At 38.2% G+C, this 20409-nt stretch overlaps 1 protein-coding gene across 5 annotated transcripts in view; it reads right to left on the reverse strand.

Annotated features, from left to right (window-relative positions):
• pps (protein partner of snf) overlaps positions 1–20409 on the reverse strand; it is a 656065-nt gene that overhangs the window by 12803 nt on the left and 622853 nt on the right. For all 5 annotated transcript variants that reach the window (XM_090386465.1, XM_090386467.1, XM_090386466.1 and 2 more), the window contains one exon: positions 1763–1856. In XM_090386465.1, the coding sequence (XP_090242591.1) occupies positions 1763–1856 (94 nt within the window). The remainder of the gene's footprint in view (positions 1–1762; positions 1857–20409) is intronic.

A 20409-nucleotide genomic window follows, 5' to 3' on the forward strand; every position in this document is an offset into this window, starting at 1 on the left:
AGCTCTTAGACAAGAATACTGAACGGACGAATAGCAGTCTGACATGTGTTGTACAAATTTCCCCATCGTTGCTCGAAAATGGATGTCACATAGGATGGTTTGGCAGAGATTTCAGTTTTAAAGCATACTTTAGAGACAACTGCTTTCATCAAAGTGATGTGGTTCATTTGCTTTAACATATAGGCTCTGGACAGGAGATATTTGAAATGCTGCAGTAGCAATATGGATAGAGTACAACCATTGAAGTATCAGCCAGAAACAGTGATGCACATACCTGAGGTTCTGGGAAAATACTCATGTGATCCAAGGCCAACTCTGCAGTGAAAATACTGCATTAAGGGAGAATCTGCTCAGGTAATGTAGTGAATGGAAAGACAGCAGCAGATCCTACATATGATTCTGACTTCAAGCCATTTGTGTACACTGGCAAGAAGTCAAAAAGTTCAGCTCAGTGTACTGAATAGATCTACGGGTAGATAGATGATGGAGTATCAGACTTTACCCAGTTCTTAAGAGTAAAAAAATCCCATGCTGGAAAATAAGCATGCCAAGGTGGAAGGGGTTGCTTTGGTGATTGTTCAATCTTATCTACCATGATATTAAGCTCTCTAAATAGCTCTTGGACAAGAATATCGAATGAACAACTGGCAGTTTGATGGGTGTTGTACAAATTTTTTCATTGTAGCTCAAAAATGGATTTCCACATAGGATGGTCTGGCAGGGATTCAGTTTGAAAGCATACTTTAGAGACAACTGTTTACATTGAAGTGATAAGGTGGTTCATTTACTTCAACATATAGGCTCTTGACAGGAGATATTCAAAATGCTCCAGTAACAATGTGGATAGAGCCGACCGGGCTAGCTGGGTGGGTAAAGCGCCTGCCTGGCAACCCAAAGGTCACGGATTCGAATCCTGCCTCGGGCTTGGATCAAAGTACTGCAAAAAACCTTGGGAGGTGCACTATGGCCACAGAAGCCGATGCGCCAATAACTACCAAAAAAAAAAAAAAATGTGGATAGACTGATGATGGACAGAGTCCAGCCAACATAGTACACTGTTTCTGGCTGATGCATATACCTGGGACATGTAATCTAGTTTAGATCGCACAAGTGCATGGTAGATGCATAGTAAGGTGCATCAGTCCACACCCTAAGATGTAGAGGAGAGAGCATGCCAAATAGTCAAGCTACTCAAACACTTTGTATGGAGTTGATGGATGTGTTTGAGAAAAATCAACTTTTTATCAAATTCAAGTCCCAAGAATATTATCACTGGAGCCAAATGAGTTAAAATGCTGACAACCAACATGCTACTTGCCACCAGTGGGAGCGGTCTCGTTGTTTCTTTGCATAGTCCCCAAAATCTTCCTGTATATATTTTTTGTTCCAATAAAAGTTAACTATACAGATATAAATGATACTATAATGCATACAATACTCTGATAGGTTATTATGCACTTCAAGACTACATATAATTTAACATTGGTTTCCTCAAAATCTGGTTTTTCCCTCAGAACACTGGCTTCCTCAAAATCCACATCTCTGACCATACTGAGAGAATTTTTCCTGGATATCAAAATTATTGGCCAATAATCAAGATAAAAGTAGTCAATATATTAAACAAATCATTCCTTATGTCGACAAAAGTTATCCTTAAATCTTATATCAGTAGTATTCTGCAAAAATAGGGAAAAAAAAAAAAAAAAAAAAATCGAAAAATCGAAAAATATTTATAGTACACTATTCACAGAAAATTACTTACCTCTGATGATTAGAAGGCAGAGAAACTGGAGCTGGTCGACTTCTGTGGCGAACAATAACACCCAGTAGCAGGTGAGGTCGAAATGCATCAAGACCTGCAAAATCAGTAAAATGAAACTCAGCATTCTGTAAAAATCATTACTACTACATAAATAACTATGATGGGAGGGGGAACTTTTGCTACTAGAATGTCACCGTGATAATGCTGTGTAGTTTAATACCACACAAATTCAACAAGACGTAGTAACTTCCATGCAAACAACCTATTATGGAATTCCTGAAATCATATTTTGTGTACTACATTATTTCAAAGGAGCTGTAGTCATTTATACCTAAGTTTACCAGAATTTAGCTTGTAATAATTTATATATCTAAAAATTTGGTAAAATCTCATAGCGTTATAATGTTCAACTCTAAAAAAAATAATATAAAGATACAGCAATGGGCTAAAATGAAATTAGAACAGTGAGAAATGAATTAGAAATCAGAAATTACACATTTCCAAAAAGATGACATGCACTTCAAGTTACCTTTTGCTGTGCGAAGGGGGCAAAATCGGTGCGAAGGAAACAGTGTGGAAAACTTTAATGTGGGAAATCACATTTTTGCTATATCAATGCAAGTTCACATTCTCAATTATCAGTAATAGCCATGTAGTGCAAAGAAGACACAGGTCTTTGCTGCACTGGCCAAAATATAAATAACTAAAATTTAAAAAAATAAAAATAAAAAGAATAATAATAATAAACAATAATAACAATATTAGCATTAGCAAAGGCATATGATGCAAGAAAGCAAGCTTATAAAAAAAAAAAAAAAACCTTCCCATTTCATCCATCCATTCGCTCCAAATGTTTGTCTAGTTCTACCTTGAATTTATTTAAGCTGTGAATTTCTACAGTGACAGATGGAAGTCTGTTCCAGCAATCAACAAGGCAAATTTCCGCACATCTATTCTGCAACTATTTTTCCTCAATTTGAATTTATCCCCCTTGCCCACATTAATCATCCCCTCAGGCAATTAATCTGGGCAAGAGGAAGAATCCCATCAGAATTAAGTTTACTCAAACCATTCAAAGCCTTATACCCCTCAATCAGATCACTTTGTCTCCAGACATCGAAATCTGCACAATTGAAGCCTTTCTTCATAAGAACAACCCTCTGTTCCATTCACTAATCTTGTTGTCCTTCTCTGTACTCATTCCAGCAGCTCTACATTCTTCCTAAAATGAGGCCTCCAGACCTGTATACAATATTCAAGAGTAGTTGACCATTGCCTTATACAAGGGGATAATCACCTCCTTTATCCCTGTTAGAAAAATTCCTGAATATCACTGACAAGATACCATGACCAACTCTTGCTGACCGTCTACACTGCTCAGAAAACTTCTTATCTGACTGCACAATTATCCACAGGTCCTTTTCATTCTCTACCATCCTAAGTGTAGTACCATACAGTTGATATGTTACTCTGGGGTTACTGCTACACATATGCAGTACTTCATAATTTGTCAATGTTAAACTTCTTTTTCCACCTCTCATCCCATCTGCTCAACTTTTCTAGATCCTTTTGCAGTAGTGTACTGTCATTAGTGTCATTAATAACCCTGCCAACCTTTGTATCATCTGCAAACTTAGACATTAAGCCTGATATATCTTCATCAATATCATTAATAAATACAGAAAACAACAATGGACCCAATGCTGAACTCCGGGGAATCCACTAATAACATTAGTCCATGAAGAGCAGTGCCCACTGATTACCACTCTCTGTCTTCTCCCACTCAACCATCCCTTTATCCATAGCATCAACTTTCCCTTAATGCCACACTGCTCCAATTTGTACAGCAGTCTTCCATGTGTAACAGTATCAAAAGCCTTCGTAAGATCCAAGTATATCATATCAAAATTATTCTTTGCATCCACTTTCTTTGTGACTACATCCATAGTATCCATCATAGTAACAAACTCATGCTGTGTCTGAACTATAACTGGTCTTGTCTAGATGATCCTGCAGTGCTTCTTTAACCAGTGCCTCCATTAATTTTCCCGGAACAGACATTAAATTAACATGTCTGTAATTACTTGTGTCACACTTTGATCCTCCTTTGTGAATTGAGACAATATTTGCACATCACCAGTCCATGGGTACCTCCCCTGAGTCCAAGGAAGCTCCCATAATTATGGCTAAGGGTTTGCTTAGTTCCTTTACAGCCTCCTCTTTCAATATAACTGGATAGATCCCATCCACCCAAAATGCCTTTCTTATGTTTATTTTCAACTATTTCTGCTCTATTTTGCTCTCAGTTATTACAAAATCATTTAGCTCACTGCCAGTTTAACCCCTTCCCGGAACATTTTTTTCCTGAAAATGTGCCATAACGGATCGACTTGTTTTATTTTACAGATCTAAAGTATGCATCATGCATATACTCACTGTATAGTTTTTGGTGTTTTTTATAAAATTTTTAGTATAAAATACATGCGAGTAATTAACCCATTTGGGCTATCCCGAGTTATCTCATGTACGCCAAAAAGTGTGGAAGCTATGCAGATTTTTTAATAAATTATCACTTGTGCTAAAAAAAAGGAATAGAAAAACACAAAAAAAAAAAAAAAAAGCAAACTTACTTTATTCCCTGAAAGACAATTTGAATTCCATAAAAAAAAAAAATCATTCCATAAAAAAATGGCATTTCGTGAAAAATAAACAGTAATTTTACTTGGTGTGGTAGGTCTTGAAGCAAGGAGTGACGCAAAGACTAATTTCACATATTTCACACATGTAGCGTGTCTCCTTTTGAATTTTCTTGCCATCTCTGTTCCGCTTTTTGGAGCATACCCAACAAGTTCTAGCTGGAAACTACTTCTTCTCAGTTGGTGGATTATTAATGGGGTAATGGCCTGGTGAACAGCGAGTTGGGTAGCATGTTGAGGACGGTCTTCCCTTTCTAACTGCTGGAATTTGCGGGTGATATTTCTTGTTAATTTCATCAATCAGGTACAATCTGAAATTCAAAGTTGAAAGAGTTTTTTGGCCATCTGAAATCATGGCTTTATACAGTAGAAATAAATTCCACACAGCTAGGTCCATTAGGTGAAAGAAAACCTTCTTGTAGTATTTTTTAATCTGTTTCCTTGGCAGGGGACAGTTCACCAAATGCTGGTCAACTTTATCTACACCTTCCATGGAAAAGTTATAGCCACAAACTATTTTGGGTCTCTTCACTACTCCTTTTGAGTGTTTCTATTTCTTCCTGAGAAGGATTATGGACCATAGATAACAACACTACCTCTGTTTTATCTTTCCAACGTAAGGCCATGACTTTCCCTCTTTGAAAAGCAGCAACCTCTTGCCTTTTCAGCTTTTCCTTCTTCAGCATTTTGGGCATTTCCTTTCTGTTTAGTCTCACTGTACCATAAACATCAGTTTTCTTTGTGATGAGAATATCAGCTAATTGGGGACTGGTATAATAATTGTCCACTGTGAGGCAATATCCTTTTCCTAACAGAGGCTTTATGAAAGTCAAAACCACTTGCGGACATTGGAAGACCAATAAAGTCTGGATCCATTTCTGTGCCTTTTCTTACATATATTATGAAAGTCGAAACATAGCCACTTTCGGATTCACACAGCATATAATATTTTATGCCAAACCTTGAGCACTTCAGTGGCATGTACTGCACACAACTGAGTCTTCCTTTGTACAGCATCAAGCTTTCATCTATTGCTATATCTCTTTTTGGAACATAGAGACTTCTAAATTTATTTTCTAAGAAGCAATAGACATCATGAATCTTGTTTAGTTTTGAATTTGCGTGTGTATTTGCATCATATGACTGATTATCTGAGAAATGAAGATACTGTTTTATCTTTTTATAACGTTTAAGAGCCAGCCAGCATAGTTCCAAACATTGGTGTCTCACTCAAGTAATGGCTTTTTTGACCAGTGCATATATTCTTCAGGCTTTCTCACAATACCTTGCAGCATTTTCAGAACAAAAAATACTCTCAATTCAGCATGCATCACTGGAGTCCAACTAGAACCACGAGCACCACTTTGTTCTGCAAATTTATTAGTCTCAGAGCACATTAGATTGATTAGTTCTTCATCAAAAAATAAAGCAAAAAAGTCTAGGAGAGTCATTTCATCTGTATTGCTTTCAATGCACAAACCTGGCTGAGCAGAAAATGGAAATCTTGGAGGTGGCAGGGGGGGGGGGGGTCTTTAGTGCAGTCAATTTTGCACCACTCTCTAGCATCTAAAACACTGACATCACCATCTTCTTTATCTGAATCAAAGTCTGAAAAAGAATCTTCAGAACTGGATTCACCAGAAGTTTCCAATTCACTATATGAATTGTCACTAATTCTCTTCTTCTTCACTAATCATTATAAAAATCAAGGAGAACGTACAAGCAATAATCGTGAACTAGCTATATTCTGACACATGGCCACTGCAAGTATATAGGCGAGGTAAGCATCGCTTACAACCGGCAGTTGAAGAGGGCGCCTAAATATTTTTCGATATTGTTTTCTGATTGGTAACTGCTTATCAATATTCAGCATTCAGTTAACGTTATCAGTATTCAGTTTATTTTATTTTGATCACTGGTGGCACATAGGAACGTGAGCTACTGTCCTTGAATTATTGTACAATAAAAGTAAAATGAAAGTCAGTCATCTGCTGCCAGCCGTAATAAATTCCCAAGAAATGTCAGGATTTATCTGGCTAATGTAAAATTAGCCAGATAAATGCCCGAGAAAATATACTCAAAATACTTTAGTTTATTGTTGTTGTTTTTTTTTTTTTTTTTTTTGGTTTTTAGGAGCATTAGCAACTAAAGCCATATTGCTCTGGGGATATGCGGTGGTCATTCCCTGACCTTTCCGCATCCTCTGTATATGGTGGTCACAGGCTCGAACCCCAGTCTAATCAAGAAGCGTGTGCTACGCGCTGCCGCTCCTGCCCACCTGGCTACGGATGCACCATTCAGTTTGTTAGCTACCTGAGCAGGATCATCAACAGTTGAACCCTTGATATTAAGTGACCAATCTGATTCATCCCCTCCCTTCAAGAGTTTACATAAGTGAAGAACTCATTACTGTTCTTCTTTGAATCCTTTGCCAAAGATTTCTCATAATCTGCCTTTGCCTGCATAACCTCCTTTGTGACTTGATTACACACCAGCTTATATCTACCATAATCCCCAGGGACTAACATCTGGTGAGTATGGGCTTGGCACACCCAGTGTCCTGAGCTGCATATCATCATTCTTCTCTTTCTTGTTGATTCCTTTCAACTTCTTACTCTCTCTCTCTCTCTCTCTCTCTCTCTCTCAGGGTAACTTGGGAATTTGTTTTGGCTGGCGCAGCATAAGCCTTAGGCTTCCTTGCATCATATGGCTATTAATAATAATAATAATAGGCTTGTGTGTCACCTGTTAATTTATCCCATACAGTTTTCTTCTCTGCCACATCTCATTAGTTCATCTGAAATCCATTTAGGCCTAAACTTTGAACAATATTTCTTATTTGGTATGAAAAGCCTAGTAGCTTCCAAGATTAATACTTTGAATGCTTCCCATTTAGAATTTTCTGTGGGTAATCAGTTGGTCCCTCTGTATAGAACTTAAAAACTGTCTCAGACCACCATAGTCACTTTTACAAAAGCAAAAACCCTTCCCTTTACCCCCTGATGGCAGTTAACTCTTTCAGTGAATCCCACATCAGCACACTGTGATCACTGCCACTTAGTGGTTCCTTCATGTGCAGATTCTTAACACATGAAGAATTACTACTAATAATCAGATCATAGCCCAGTGGTTACAACACTGGACTACCTGCCTCATCGACCAAGATTCAAGTCCCGCTTTAGCCGAAGGGAATGCATCTCCATCACACTGGGAGATCAGCATAATAATAATAATAAACATCTTGACCTACCTCATCCAAGGTCAAAGTGAAGACTGAGGCAGATAGTGGTGCCATCTGGTGTTTATCCAACAAACTAGGCGCCTCCGTAGCCAGGTGGGAAGGAGCAGCAGTGCGTAGCACACGCTTCTTGATTAGACCGGGGTTCGAGCCCGTCACCACCAAATACGGAGGATGCGGAAAGGTTAAGGAATGACCACCGCATATCCTGGAGCAATATGGCCTTAGTTGCTAATGCTCCTAAAAAAAACCAAACAACAACAACAACAACAACAACCAACAAACTAGGCGCCTCCGTAGCCAGGTGGGAAGGAGCAGCAGTGTGTGTAGCACACACTTCTTGATTAGACCGAGGTTCGAGCCCGTCACCACCAAATACGGAGGATGCGGAAAGGTCAGGGAATGACCACCGCATATCCCAGGGGCAATATGGCCTTAGTTGCTAATGCTCCTAAAAACCAAATGACTAACAAACAAACAATCCAACGAACTAACACTATCACTGGACGTAAGCTGAAGCTAAACAGGTTCGCCTCCACAGATGGATGATGACAAAGAGAAGTAATAATCATACTGCATCGACTGTGGTGTAGGATAAAGCCACTCATGTTCAAAAAGTTAGAGACAGACTCCCAAGGAAAAAAGTGGAGTAGTTCCCCATATGGCTACCACAACAGAAGGGCAAGGCCATCCAAATGGAAGTGCTTCCTGTGAAAATGCACTAGTGACCATCCAGGAAGGAAGGAAGCACCAATATATGAAATGGAGCATCAAAATGAATACGTTCATTATGCAAATATACTACAAAATAACTAAGCTAGACACCAATATGACAATGTACAGGTCGAGGCTACATACCAAGTGGTTAGAATGATTCCTGAATATTCAGGTCACCAAACAGCGAACAGGAGACCAAAGAAGGACCATTGTCATGAAGAACCAGATAGCTTCTGCAATCTTGGAAAAAATCAAGTAGGATATGAGCAATCAACTACAAAGAACAGAGAATACGGACAACATGGAATCAGAGGAAGAGAACAAGAAGAAATACAACCCAGAGCAGCTGAAGTGGAAAGAGATGCAGCCATGATATCCAGAATAGAAGATGAGTGGAATAAGGCCCTAACAGAATTCGAAGGAATGGACCCCATAAAGACCCACGTAATACCAAAGTGCAGAGACCCAGTAGAATCCTGTGGAGAGACATAGACCACCTCAATCAGCAAATGATACATTACCTTTACAATAACGGAGCAATACTGGAGGCCATCCACACAGCCATATCCTACTGTGCTGCCATAGCAGCCAACTAGAATTAATGGAAGAGAAACAAGAGACCAGAAAAGCTGAAAAAACAAGGACCTGCCAGCTTGGGAATGAAGACTTCAGCAGACAATCCCAGAAGATAGAAGTATTAAGAGTCAAGGAAGGCCAATTCACCCAGTACCAATGGGGTAACAGGAGTAAGAAATTAATTAGAGAAGTGAAGAGCATTCTCAAGAGAGACAACGTCCACAGCAAATATGAGACCAAAAATTAGTGAATAGGAGAATACTTAGGCACAGTGAAGCAGAACCTCCTCGGACTCAGCAAGAAACTATGCCAATACAAAGAGAGCTTCAAGAGGAAAATAAACAACTGAATCTTTAATGAACACCAAAGCGCCTTCTACAGGAGTATTGGACAAGATGGAAAAGATGAAAATGGACCACCTAAGCAGAACACAATCAAGGAGTTCTGGAGCAACATCTGGAACAGTGAAGCAACATAAAACAGCTGAAATCCTTGGATATAATTAGAACAGAAGAAAACCAAGAATATACTACAAGAGATGAAAAGATGGCAGATGAAGTATATCATCAATCAGGAAGTCCCATAACTGGCAAACCCCAGGAATAGATAACGTCCACAGCTACTAGTACAAGAAGCTCACTTGCACACACAAGCACCTAGCATTTACCAGAATGATGAGGCACCCAGAGACAATCCCAGAGTTTATTACTCAAGAAACCTGGCAAAATACAGGCTGATCACCTATCTCCCAATGATGTACAAGATCCTGACCAACTGTTTAACCAAGGTATCAGACACTTAGAGAGAAAGAACATCAGGGCCCAAAGCAGAAAAGATGCAAGTAGATGAGCAAAGGATACAAAGAGCAATTGATGCTGCAATTATAGAGTAAGTCTACAAGTGCTGCTACCTGTACACAGACTACACTGATTACCACAATGCCGTTGACTCCGTGCCTCATAGCTGGCTAATAGAGATGCTGAAGATCTACAAAATCAACCCAATAGTGACAAACTTCCTAGAAACAAAAATGGCAGAATGGAGTAGCACCATCAAGGTCAAGTATATCACAACCAGACCAATCCCCATCAGAAAAGGAATCTTTCATAGAGATGTCCCAAGCCTACTGTGGTTCTGTCTAGCATTCAACCTGCTATCCACCACACTCAACAACAACAAGTATGGATATAACCTCAAAGAAGGAAAACAAAACCTGTACACATTCTCCCGCTGATGTATACAGATGACATCAAGCTCTATATGGCAACCAAGAAGAAAATCCAGCAACTACTGTGGAACAGCGAAGAATTCAGGAATAATATCACGATGGAATTTGGTCTAGATAAATGCAAGACCCACAGATGCATCAGGGAAAAATTAGTCAGCCTAAACTACCAGCTGCAGACTGGTAAAGAGACCTACAATTACCTGGGGTTGATGTAGGCTCAGCAGTTAGAGCACAAAGAAAATCAGAGCCTGAATGACTGAAAAATATAATCAGAGACTCAGAAGCCTGCTCAAAGCAAAGCTGGATGGAGGGAACACAGTTAAAACACTATGTAGTCCTAGTGCTAACATATTCATTTTGGATCATAGATTTAATTAACTAATACCGAGCTGTAGGATATCACGAGAAAGACAAGGACAATGATGACCAAGAGCCACCAACAACCACCCGAAGTCAGCCGTGGAGAGATTGACAATGGCTCGGAAAGAAGGAGGAAGGGGCTTGATAGACCTCATCGAGCGACAGAAGACAGCAATAGCTAACCTGAAGGATTATTTCCAGAAAAACACAGCAGCACTCTACCAAGCCATAAGGAAGATAGACAAGTGGCATACTCTACTCAACCTAAGCAAGGAGTCCCTTCCACCCAGATGGAACAAACAAAGCAGGAAAGATGGGCAAACACACTGTATGGTAGACTCTACAATGACCTCCATCAAGATTACATAGATAAAATGGCTTCCAATGCACGAGCATGATGCTCTTCTCCGAGCCTGGAGGATTGACGCTCGCTATGAATACCAGGTATTGAATAATAGGAACTAAAGAAAAAACATCGTAAAGCAGCCTAGAATGTCAGATGACACATGTAGCCAATGCCACCTGGCCTCAGAAATGGTTCAACACATCACCACAGAATGCAAGGTAGACAGAGTACACTCACAGACACAACCAGGTCACCGGGATAATACATCAGAAGCTAGAAAGGAAATATTAATTGATCAAAGAAAGTGTACTGTATTACAGGTACGAACCAAAGGCCAAATTAGAGACCCTAACTCACGTGCTATGCTGGGTCTGTGCTGTAATAATGGACAAGACAGTCCTGTACAACAGACCAAACATAACCTTTTTCGACAAGACAGAAAAGGCTACCTATACGATTGGTAAAGCGGTGCCCAACACTGAAAATTTCCATAAAATGCACAAGGAAAAGATCATGAAATACATGGACCTACAACAGGAAATCAAAGAGATTAGCATTAGTTGAGTCATATGATGCAAGAAAACAAGCTTATATAGCATTAGGCAAAAAAAAAAAAAAACCTTGCTATTTCATTCATCTGTCCACTCCAAATGATTGTCTAACTCAGCCTTCAATTTATTTAATATATCAACTTCCACAGCAACAGATGGAAGTCAGTTCCAGCAATCAACTACCTGCTGGCGAAAGGCAAACTTCCACACACATCTATTCCACAACTGTCTTTCCTCAATTTGAATCTATGCTCCCTCAGGTTCTTAATCTGAGCAAGCGGAAGTATCCCATCACCACTGAGCCTGCTTAAACCTCCTTGTCTCTACTAGCAAAATTCCTATATATTACTGGCAAAACTCCGTGACCTGCTCTGGCAGCCCAGCTGCACTGCTCAGAGAACTTCATATCTGACTGCAGGTATACTCAGGGAGGTTCTTCATCTCCCTGAGTGTATACTCTAATTCTCTCCAATTATTTTGACCACCTAAACATTTAAAAAATAGACCTGTTTCACCAATGTTGAATATGTCTTTTGGCTCGTAGTCCTCCATAATTTTTTTTTTTTTTTTTTTCAAAACTGTTTCTTTCTAACGGGAACAGTCTTCTTCAATTACAACTCCACTTTCACCAGAACTTTTTTGAGTAAGCCATGGCACGTTTTAAATTTGTCCAGCCAACCAGAACTGGCTTGGAATATTTTATGCCACAGAAAATATACTCTTTACATCACTTTCCAGATAGTGATGTAAAGAGTATAATTATGGATATTAGGCATCAACTCAGTGTTCTGATGGAAATTTATGAGAGGTTGAAGAACAGGGTGGATGACTTCGAAGGAAATAAGTTAGGGGACCATCAGGCGTTCAGTTGTCCAAAACAATACGAACTTGCATTTTCACATCAGTCAACCAAAGGCAGAATGTACTGGTCCAACAGGAGGTGTCCATTGTTGGTGACTCTATTGTCAGGGAAATGGGAAATATATTGTGCAAAAAGGATAGGAGGAATGGGACCAAGGTATATCAGTTGCAAAAAGTTGGTGATATAGAGCAGATATCATGTTCTACACACAAAAGATGATATTATTGAACATGTTGGCACCAGTGACATTAAGAGTAAGAGATCTGAGGACTTACTTAAGAAGTACAGAGCATTGTTGAGAAAAAGTTGAATTAGGGTTAAATTTGAAAGTGTCTACAGTTCTTCCAGACACAATAGAAAGGAGTGTATGATAAGCATTTGTCAATCAATTTGGTCCTGGAGAGACTGTGCAAGGTTAATGGGGGTAGAATTTTGCTCACCATGGTCTGTGCTTGTTAACAGGAGAGGTTGCTTCTACAGAGATGGGATACACTTAAACAGAAAGAGTGAATGAATATTTGTTGATGCCACTGAGGCAATGTTATGTGGGGCAGAAAACTGTTAGCTCTAGGTTGGGGGAAGATACACAGACTAAGAGATTAAGAATAGCCAAAAGCAGAAGTGAAAGTGATTCTTGCACTGCTTCAATTAGTACATGCAGCGGCCTTAAAAGCAAAGTACCAGTAATTTCAAGGCGTGCTTTGGTCATCAAAGAACAAGAAATTACGTGGATTGTGTTAGAATAACTAATAGCAAGGACATGTACACCAATTTTAGAAGCATAGTAAATAAATTTGATGAATCTGAAGTGCCGGTCAAATCATCAAATGCAGACATTGTGGGGATATCAGAGACATGGTGTCACTCAGATATAAGGGATTCAGAATTCGATTACATGGAGTACAATTTGAATAGAAAGGACATGCAGAACAGGAGGGGTAATACTCTTAGTTAAGAGTATTACCCCTCCTGAGAGTAAGAGTCTTAGTTAAAGGCAGGGCACCCAGTTAACACTGGTGGACACAGTGCAATGTTGAGTCAGTTTGGTGGCATAAGCACTGGGATAACAAACATGAGTTATAATGGGGGATTTTAACTTTCCAGACACTGACTGGAACTAGTGGGTTGAAAACTCACACACACTAGCAAGACTTTTGTGGATTTATTGGATTACTGTTTTTTACAAGCAGCATGTCAGAGAAGCAATAAGAGAGACCAATACTCTGGATCTGGTTATCAGTAGTGATTCTTCATGCATTAGGGGTTTTTACTTTCATAAAAACCCTTACTAATCTCATACAGCTTATAAATTCTAAACAGTGAGACCAATTAAGGTTGGTACCACTGTACAGAATTTAATGTTTTCACCAACAATAAATTCTGAATGGGATGCATTCGGGGATATAATCATAGAAGCTACTATGCTTTACATATCAACTAAGAAATACAGTTCAAGGATTAGATCTAAATGAATGTCATATGAACTACTGAGACAAGTGGCAGAGAAGAAAAATGTAGGGGATTCATATAAATTATCAGGTGACACAAAAGAATATGGTAGATATAAATTAGTTTGAAATCAAGTCACAAAAGAGGTTAGGCAAGCAAAGGCAGAGCAGTCTCTGGCAAACAATAAAAGAAAGGTGGCTTAAGAATTCTTTACTTATATTAACAGTGGAAGGAAGTGGCTGAAACATGTTGGTCCATTTGATGTCGATGGTTTAACTGTTGATAGTCCTGCTCAGGTTGCTGACAGGATGAATAGGTATTTTGTACCTACATTAACACATTGAGCAATTCTTCAGGTAGGTGGATAGGTATTTTGTACCTACATTAATACATTGAGCAATTCTTCAGGTAGGTGGATGCCAGAAGTTTGTCAAACTCTAATAGGGTGCTACATAATGCTGTGATAACTGAGAGTCAGGTAGAAGAGAAATTGTTGAAGTGAAACATAAAAAAGCACCTGAGATGGATGAGATCTATCCTATATTAACGGAGGCAACAAAGAAGCAAGCAAACAGTTAGCCAAAATTATGAGAGCATCTTTGGATTCTGGAAAGGTCCTTGTGGACTGGAGATGTGCAAATGTATTCCCAATTCACAAAGGGTGACATAAGTAATTACAGACCTGTAAGCTTAACTATTGTTCCAGTGAAATGGAGCCACTGGTTAAAGAAGTAATACAGGACAATCTAGACAGAAGTACAATTATACTTCGGTCACAGAATGGGTTAGTTATGGTAGATCCTGTCTGACCAATTTGACTGGATACTATAAGAGAGTGACAAAGGAACTGGATGCAAAAAATAATTTCCATATCATATTATCATATACTTGAATTTCAGGAAAGATTTTGATACTATTGTCATAAAAGACTACTGTACAAATTGGAGTAGTGTAGCATTAAGAGAAAGTTACTGCTAGGGATAAATGGATGGATGAGTGGGAGTAGACAGAGAGTGGTTATCAATGAACACTGCTTTTACCAGAATAATATTATTAGTTCAGTCCCACAGGGTTCCGTTTTGGGCCCATTATTGTTTTCTGTATTTGTTAATGATATTGATGAAGGTAGTAGTAGTGGCATGTGATGCAAGAAAGCAAGTGTATGAGCTTATGCAGCACCAGGCAAAAAAAAATCACACCATTCCCTCCAAATGCCTGTCTAGTCCCTCCTTAAATTTATTTAACCTATCAACTTCCACGACAGATGGAAGTTTGTTCCAGCAATTAACCACCCGCTGGCTAAAAACAAATTTCCACACATCTATTCTACATCAGTCTTTTCTTAATTTGAATTTATGCCCCCTTAGGTTTGTAATCTGAACAAATGGAAGGATCCCATCAGAATTCAGCGTGCTCAACCATTCAAGGCCTTATACACCTCAATCAGATCACCGCGCAGGTGCCTAGTCTCCAGCCACTGCTGGAGACTAGGCACCTGCAGAACTTAAGCCTCTCTTGGTAAGAGGATCTTGTTGCCCTTCTCTGTACAGGCTCAAGCAATCTACATCCTTCTTAAAATGAGGCCTCCAGACCTGTATGCAGTACTCAAGGCACAGCCTGACCATTGCCTTATACAGAGGGACAATCACTTCCTTTTCCCTGCTAGTAAAATTCCTATATATCATTGAGAAAACCCCATGACCTGGCCTGGCAGCCTGTCTGCATTGCTCAGAAAACTTCATATCTGACTGCACAATTACTCCCAGGTCTTTTTCATTTTCTACCACCTTAAGTGTAGTACCACACAGTTGGTATGTTTCTCTGGGGTTACTTCTACCCATATGCAGTACTTTGCATTTGTCAAGATTAAACTTCAGTTGCCACTTCTTAGCCCATCTGCCCAAATTATCTAGATCCTGTTGCAGTAGCACACTGCCATTACTGTCATTAACAACCCTGCCAACTTTTGTATCATCTGCAAACTTTGACACTAAGCCTGATATACCTTCATCAATATCATTGATAAATATACAAAACAACAGTGGACCCATCGCCGAACCCTGTGGGACTCCACTAATAACATTAGTCCACGAAGAGCAACACCCATTGATTACCACCCTCTGTCTTCTCCCACTCAACCATCCTTTTATCCATTGTAGCAACTTACCCTTAATACCAATCTGCTCCTATTTGTACAATAGTCTTCCATGCGCAACAGTGTCAAAAGCTTTCCTGAAATCCAAATATATGATATCAAAATTATTTTTTGCATCCAGTTACTTTGTAACCACATCATAATATCCTATCAACTTTGTCAGACAAGACAAGGTATATCAGGCTTAATGTCTAAGTCTGCAGATGATACAAAGATTGGCACAGTGGTTAATAACAGTAATGAAGGTATGCTGCTGCAACAAGATCTAGAATAATTAGGCAGATGGGCTGAGAAATGGTGATTGCATTTTAACATTTGTAAATCTAAGTTACTACATATGGGTAGCAGTAACCCCAGAGAAATGTACCGTGTGCTACTACAATCAGGGTAGTGAAAAATGAAAGGACCCACACCAGGATAATTGTGCAGTCTAATATGATGTTTTCTGAGCAGTGCAGATGGTCTGCCAGATCAGCTCATGGGGTTTTTGTCAATGATATACATGAATTTTACTAGCAGGGATAAGGTGGTGATTACCCCACAGTATAAGACAATGTTCAAGCCAACATTTTGAGTACTGCATACAGGTCTAATTTCAGGAAGAATGTAGAGCTGCTGGAACCAGGTACAAAGAAAGGCTATGAGATTGGTGAGGGGAACAAAGGGGTGCTCTTACCAAGAAAGAGGTTAAGTTCTGCAAATTGCAGTGTCTGGGCTCTATGATGTGACCTGAGTGAAGTGTTTAAGGTTTTGAATAGCTTGAGCAAATGCAAGGCTGATGGGATTCTTCCTCAGACTATGCACATGATAGGTCATAAATTCATACAGAGGAACGATGGTTGTAGAATAGATGTGCAGAAATTTTTCTTCAGCCAATGGGTGGTTGATTGCCGGAACAAGCTTCCATTGTTGTTGAAGTGAATAGTTTGAATAAATTCAAAGTAAAACTAGACAACTATTTAAGGAGATCGATAGGTGAAATGGGATTTTTTTTTTTTTTTGAGATGCTGTATAAGTTTGATTTCTTGCCCCATTTGCCACTATTAATACTAAATTCTAATACCAATCTCAATCAGGTCCCTGGTTTTTGGACCCTTTCAAGAACCTCAATGTTTTTTGTCTTTTTTTAGATGAGATCTCTATACTTGAACACAGTATTCCAAGTGCATCTTACAATTACCTTATACAGTGAAATTATGACCTCCCTATCGTTACAGGCTATTGTTCAATAAATCACCATGGGGTTTCCTTACTGCCAGTTTACACTGTTCAGAGAATTTCATATCCACTCATATCATAACTCCCAGATTATTTTTTTTCTCTACTGTTTTTAATTCAATCCCACGAGGAGTACAAATTATTCTGGGGTTGCTATTTCCCCAGTGTAAGACCTCGCATTAAAATATAGCAGCCGTTTTTTTTTTACCATTCTTGAAGCCTGTTCAATTAATCCTAAAGGAGTACTGATTGGCACTGATCATTAATGATTTCCCTAATCTTTATGTGGTCTGCAAATTTTAATAGCACACCTATATTTTGTTGATGGCATTTATGAAAATAAAAACACAGTGGTCCAAGAACTGATCCTTTGGAGACCCATTTCTGATGTTACACCAATGTGAAGATTATCCATTAATCAAGACCCTCTCCCTCCTGCCCTGCAAGCACCCTACAATCCATCTTAGAATCTTATCCATAGTTGCAACATGTTCCAGCTTATACAGTAACTTCCCATGAGAGACTGAGTTAAATGCCGAAATCCAAATAAACTATGTCAAAATTATTCCCTACATCTAGCTTACGAGTAACTGTAACTATTTTGATACAAGTAACTCATGTCTAGCGTCTAGCACTTAACAAAGAAGTTATTAAACTGAAATGGCCAGGCCTTCCTTCATAAATTTTTGTCGGCATAGGGGAGCTTGAAAGCAAAGCTGACTTAATTTGCTTCAGGCAAACATTTAGTGTATTTCAGCCTGTGAGAATTCACATATGGAACTGTAATTATGGTAATACACTCTTTTTAGAACTGGTTGTTGTACTGCTAATGTATTTCTGTGGACTAATGTATTTCTTCCATGCATTTTTCATGTTTTGTATGATTGAATACTTTGCCTAAATTCCCATATGACACAAAGGAAAACTTAACATTTGTGTTACAGAAGACTTTCTTCAGGTGATGAATGAACTGGCTGTGAAGTGATGGAAGGGGAATAAGAAATAATAAGAGTAAAATAAGGCAAAGATAAAGGTACTGCAAACTATGCTAAAGGTGGTTGAAAAGTGTCGGAGAACTGATAAAGATATATACTCAAGTGTGCTGGAGACATAACACTCAACTTTTTAATAGAAGGTCCTGGCACTAAAGTAGTAATTTTTAATTAAAAAAAAAATTGTGGTTAATATTATATAAGAGTAAAAGTATATGGTATGGATAGGGTGTAGTCTTAGGGAATAGGGAGGGTAAAATGACTTATAAATGAAGGAGTAAATAATGGAAGAACAGAGAACAGTAATAGCATTCATTTTGCCCTTAATTTGCTTTAAGGGCCAAGTGAACAGAAAAAAGAAGTTAAGACAGTATACAAAAAAGTTCAAAAAAAGAGAGAAGCAGAGCACCACTAGGGTGATGTTTTGAAGGTCAGTTACTCAACAGGAATGAGGTGAAAAAAGTTTTGACATAGCAAAAAAATTTTGGAGATTTGTTAATTGTCTGTGGTTACTGTAGGGGTACTTATTATTATTATTATTATTATTATTATTATTATAGGGTTTTGGATGCATCAGTGACTCAGACCGTATTGTGCTGTATATATTATGTCTGTAAATTGCATAAGCTCTGTGGTCCAGTTGCATTTGCTGGATGAAAAACCAGAGTTTCTTGGAGGAAGAACTATGCCACCCTCGCCTAAGAACAACTAACTCAGTCAGTGTAAACAAGGCCTTTAAAAATTCCTCGTGACATTTACAGGATTCAAACTATGGTCTTTTCCACCCAGTATGGGGAGGATGATGATTATACCAACCGTGTTGCCCACAAGGGTTCTAATGCCCAAATGGAATCTCAAGGTCTACATGAGTTAAAGCTTAGAGAAATGATAAATATTATGTAGGATCACATAAAGGAACTTTTTGAGGAGGCTGTAGAGGAAACTAAAAGTCAATGCTATAATGTAATTAGAGATTGTTAGATCATTGAATATCTTTGAATTTTCTCAGAGAAGTACCATAAAATGAGTGCAAAATTGTCCCTGAATTGTTGTTGCTGACTTTATTTGCTCAAACTAAAAGACATGCTGCACTTTTTCGGCACTGGTGAAATCTGCTGTTTAGTTAATGGTAAAACAATGACTCTCGTGGGGACAGACATAGCTATTAAGTGTCTCAAAAAAGGCATCACTATACACTATCTTTCTGTACTAACATATACCCATTCATTTTATCTACAATGTATGCTGGTATCAGCATACATTGTTAAGGTACTATGTAATAGTCTGCATACCAGAGACATTTAAAATAAACTGAATGGAATAATGGCCATATATAAATAAAGTGAAGATTCATTATAAATATATCAAGGTGATTCATTTAAACTAAACATGGGACAAAATATGCTATATATACAGACGGTATAAAATAATTGTGATTCTTAAGCTTATAAAGCAAATGAAGATGAACAGAGTAAAATACATTATACATCCTAGAAGTAAAATGAGAATAACAATAAAAAGTATGCTTAATAAGCATGTAAGAAAAATTATTTCCGTAAACAGATATTTGCATAAACCATTCCAAATAAAAAAAAGTTCCTTGTCTAATACCATAGGGGGTCCGGAAAATTTACCGCCGCGTCAGTTTATCGCATTTTACCGTCTAGAAGCAATGAGATGTTTGGTCAAATCATAAAAAGTTATTTATTATTTAAGTTTCTGCCTTAAGCTATGATTAGCATATTTTTTCGAATTCTATGAACTATGAGGGAATAGTATGGAAATATGTAATTTAATAGGTAGATTATGTATTTTAATAGTTACGTGTATCACAAAAATAGTAAAAAATCCATTATTTGAACAATATAACAATTGATTAATTTTAAAATAAACTAATTATAACATTAGGTATGTCATAGTACACTGCAAAAATTCAAAATGAATGTTTATACAATGTTCAGAATCAGTCACGTTGGGATAATTAATTACTAAGAAACTGTAATATTTACAACACAGTATGTAAATTATTAATAAGAAATATTATGCACTCTACCTCTTAGATAATCAACAATATCACCCCGTTCGTGGTATGCACTAACAAGCCTTTTAATTCGTTCATCACAATCGCAATACTTCCTTTTTTTTTGTTGCCCGGATCACTTCCACTTAAATATTGTTCAATGTGCATTTTGTTAATACTTTGTTGTTTTTTAATGCAATCGATAAATTTCCAAATGTTGGGACTTGTTCCAAATCCTC

Source organism: Mastigoproctus giganteus, chromosome 12 (genome assembly GCF_048544385.1).
Source record: "Mastigoproctus giganteus isolate SK-2022 chromosome 12, ASM4854438v1, whole genome shotgun sequence".
Classification (NCBI taxonomy): domain Eukaryota; kingdom Metazoa; phylum Arthropoda; class Arachnida; order Uropygi; family Thelyphonidae; genus Mastigoproctus; species Mastigoproctus giganteus.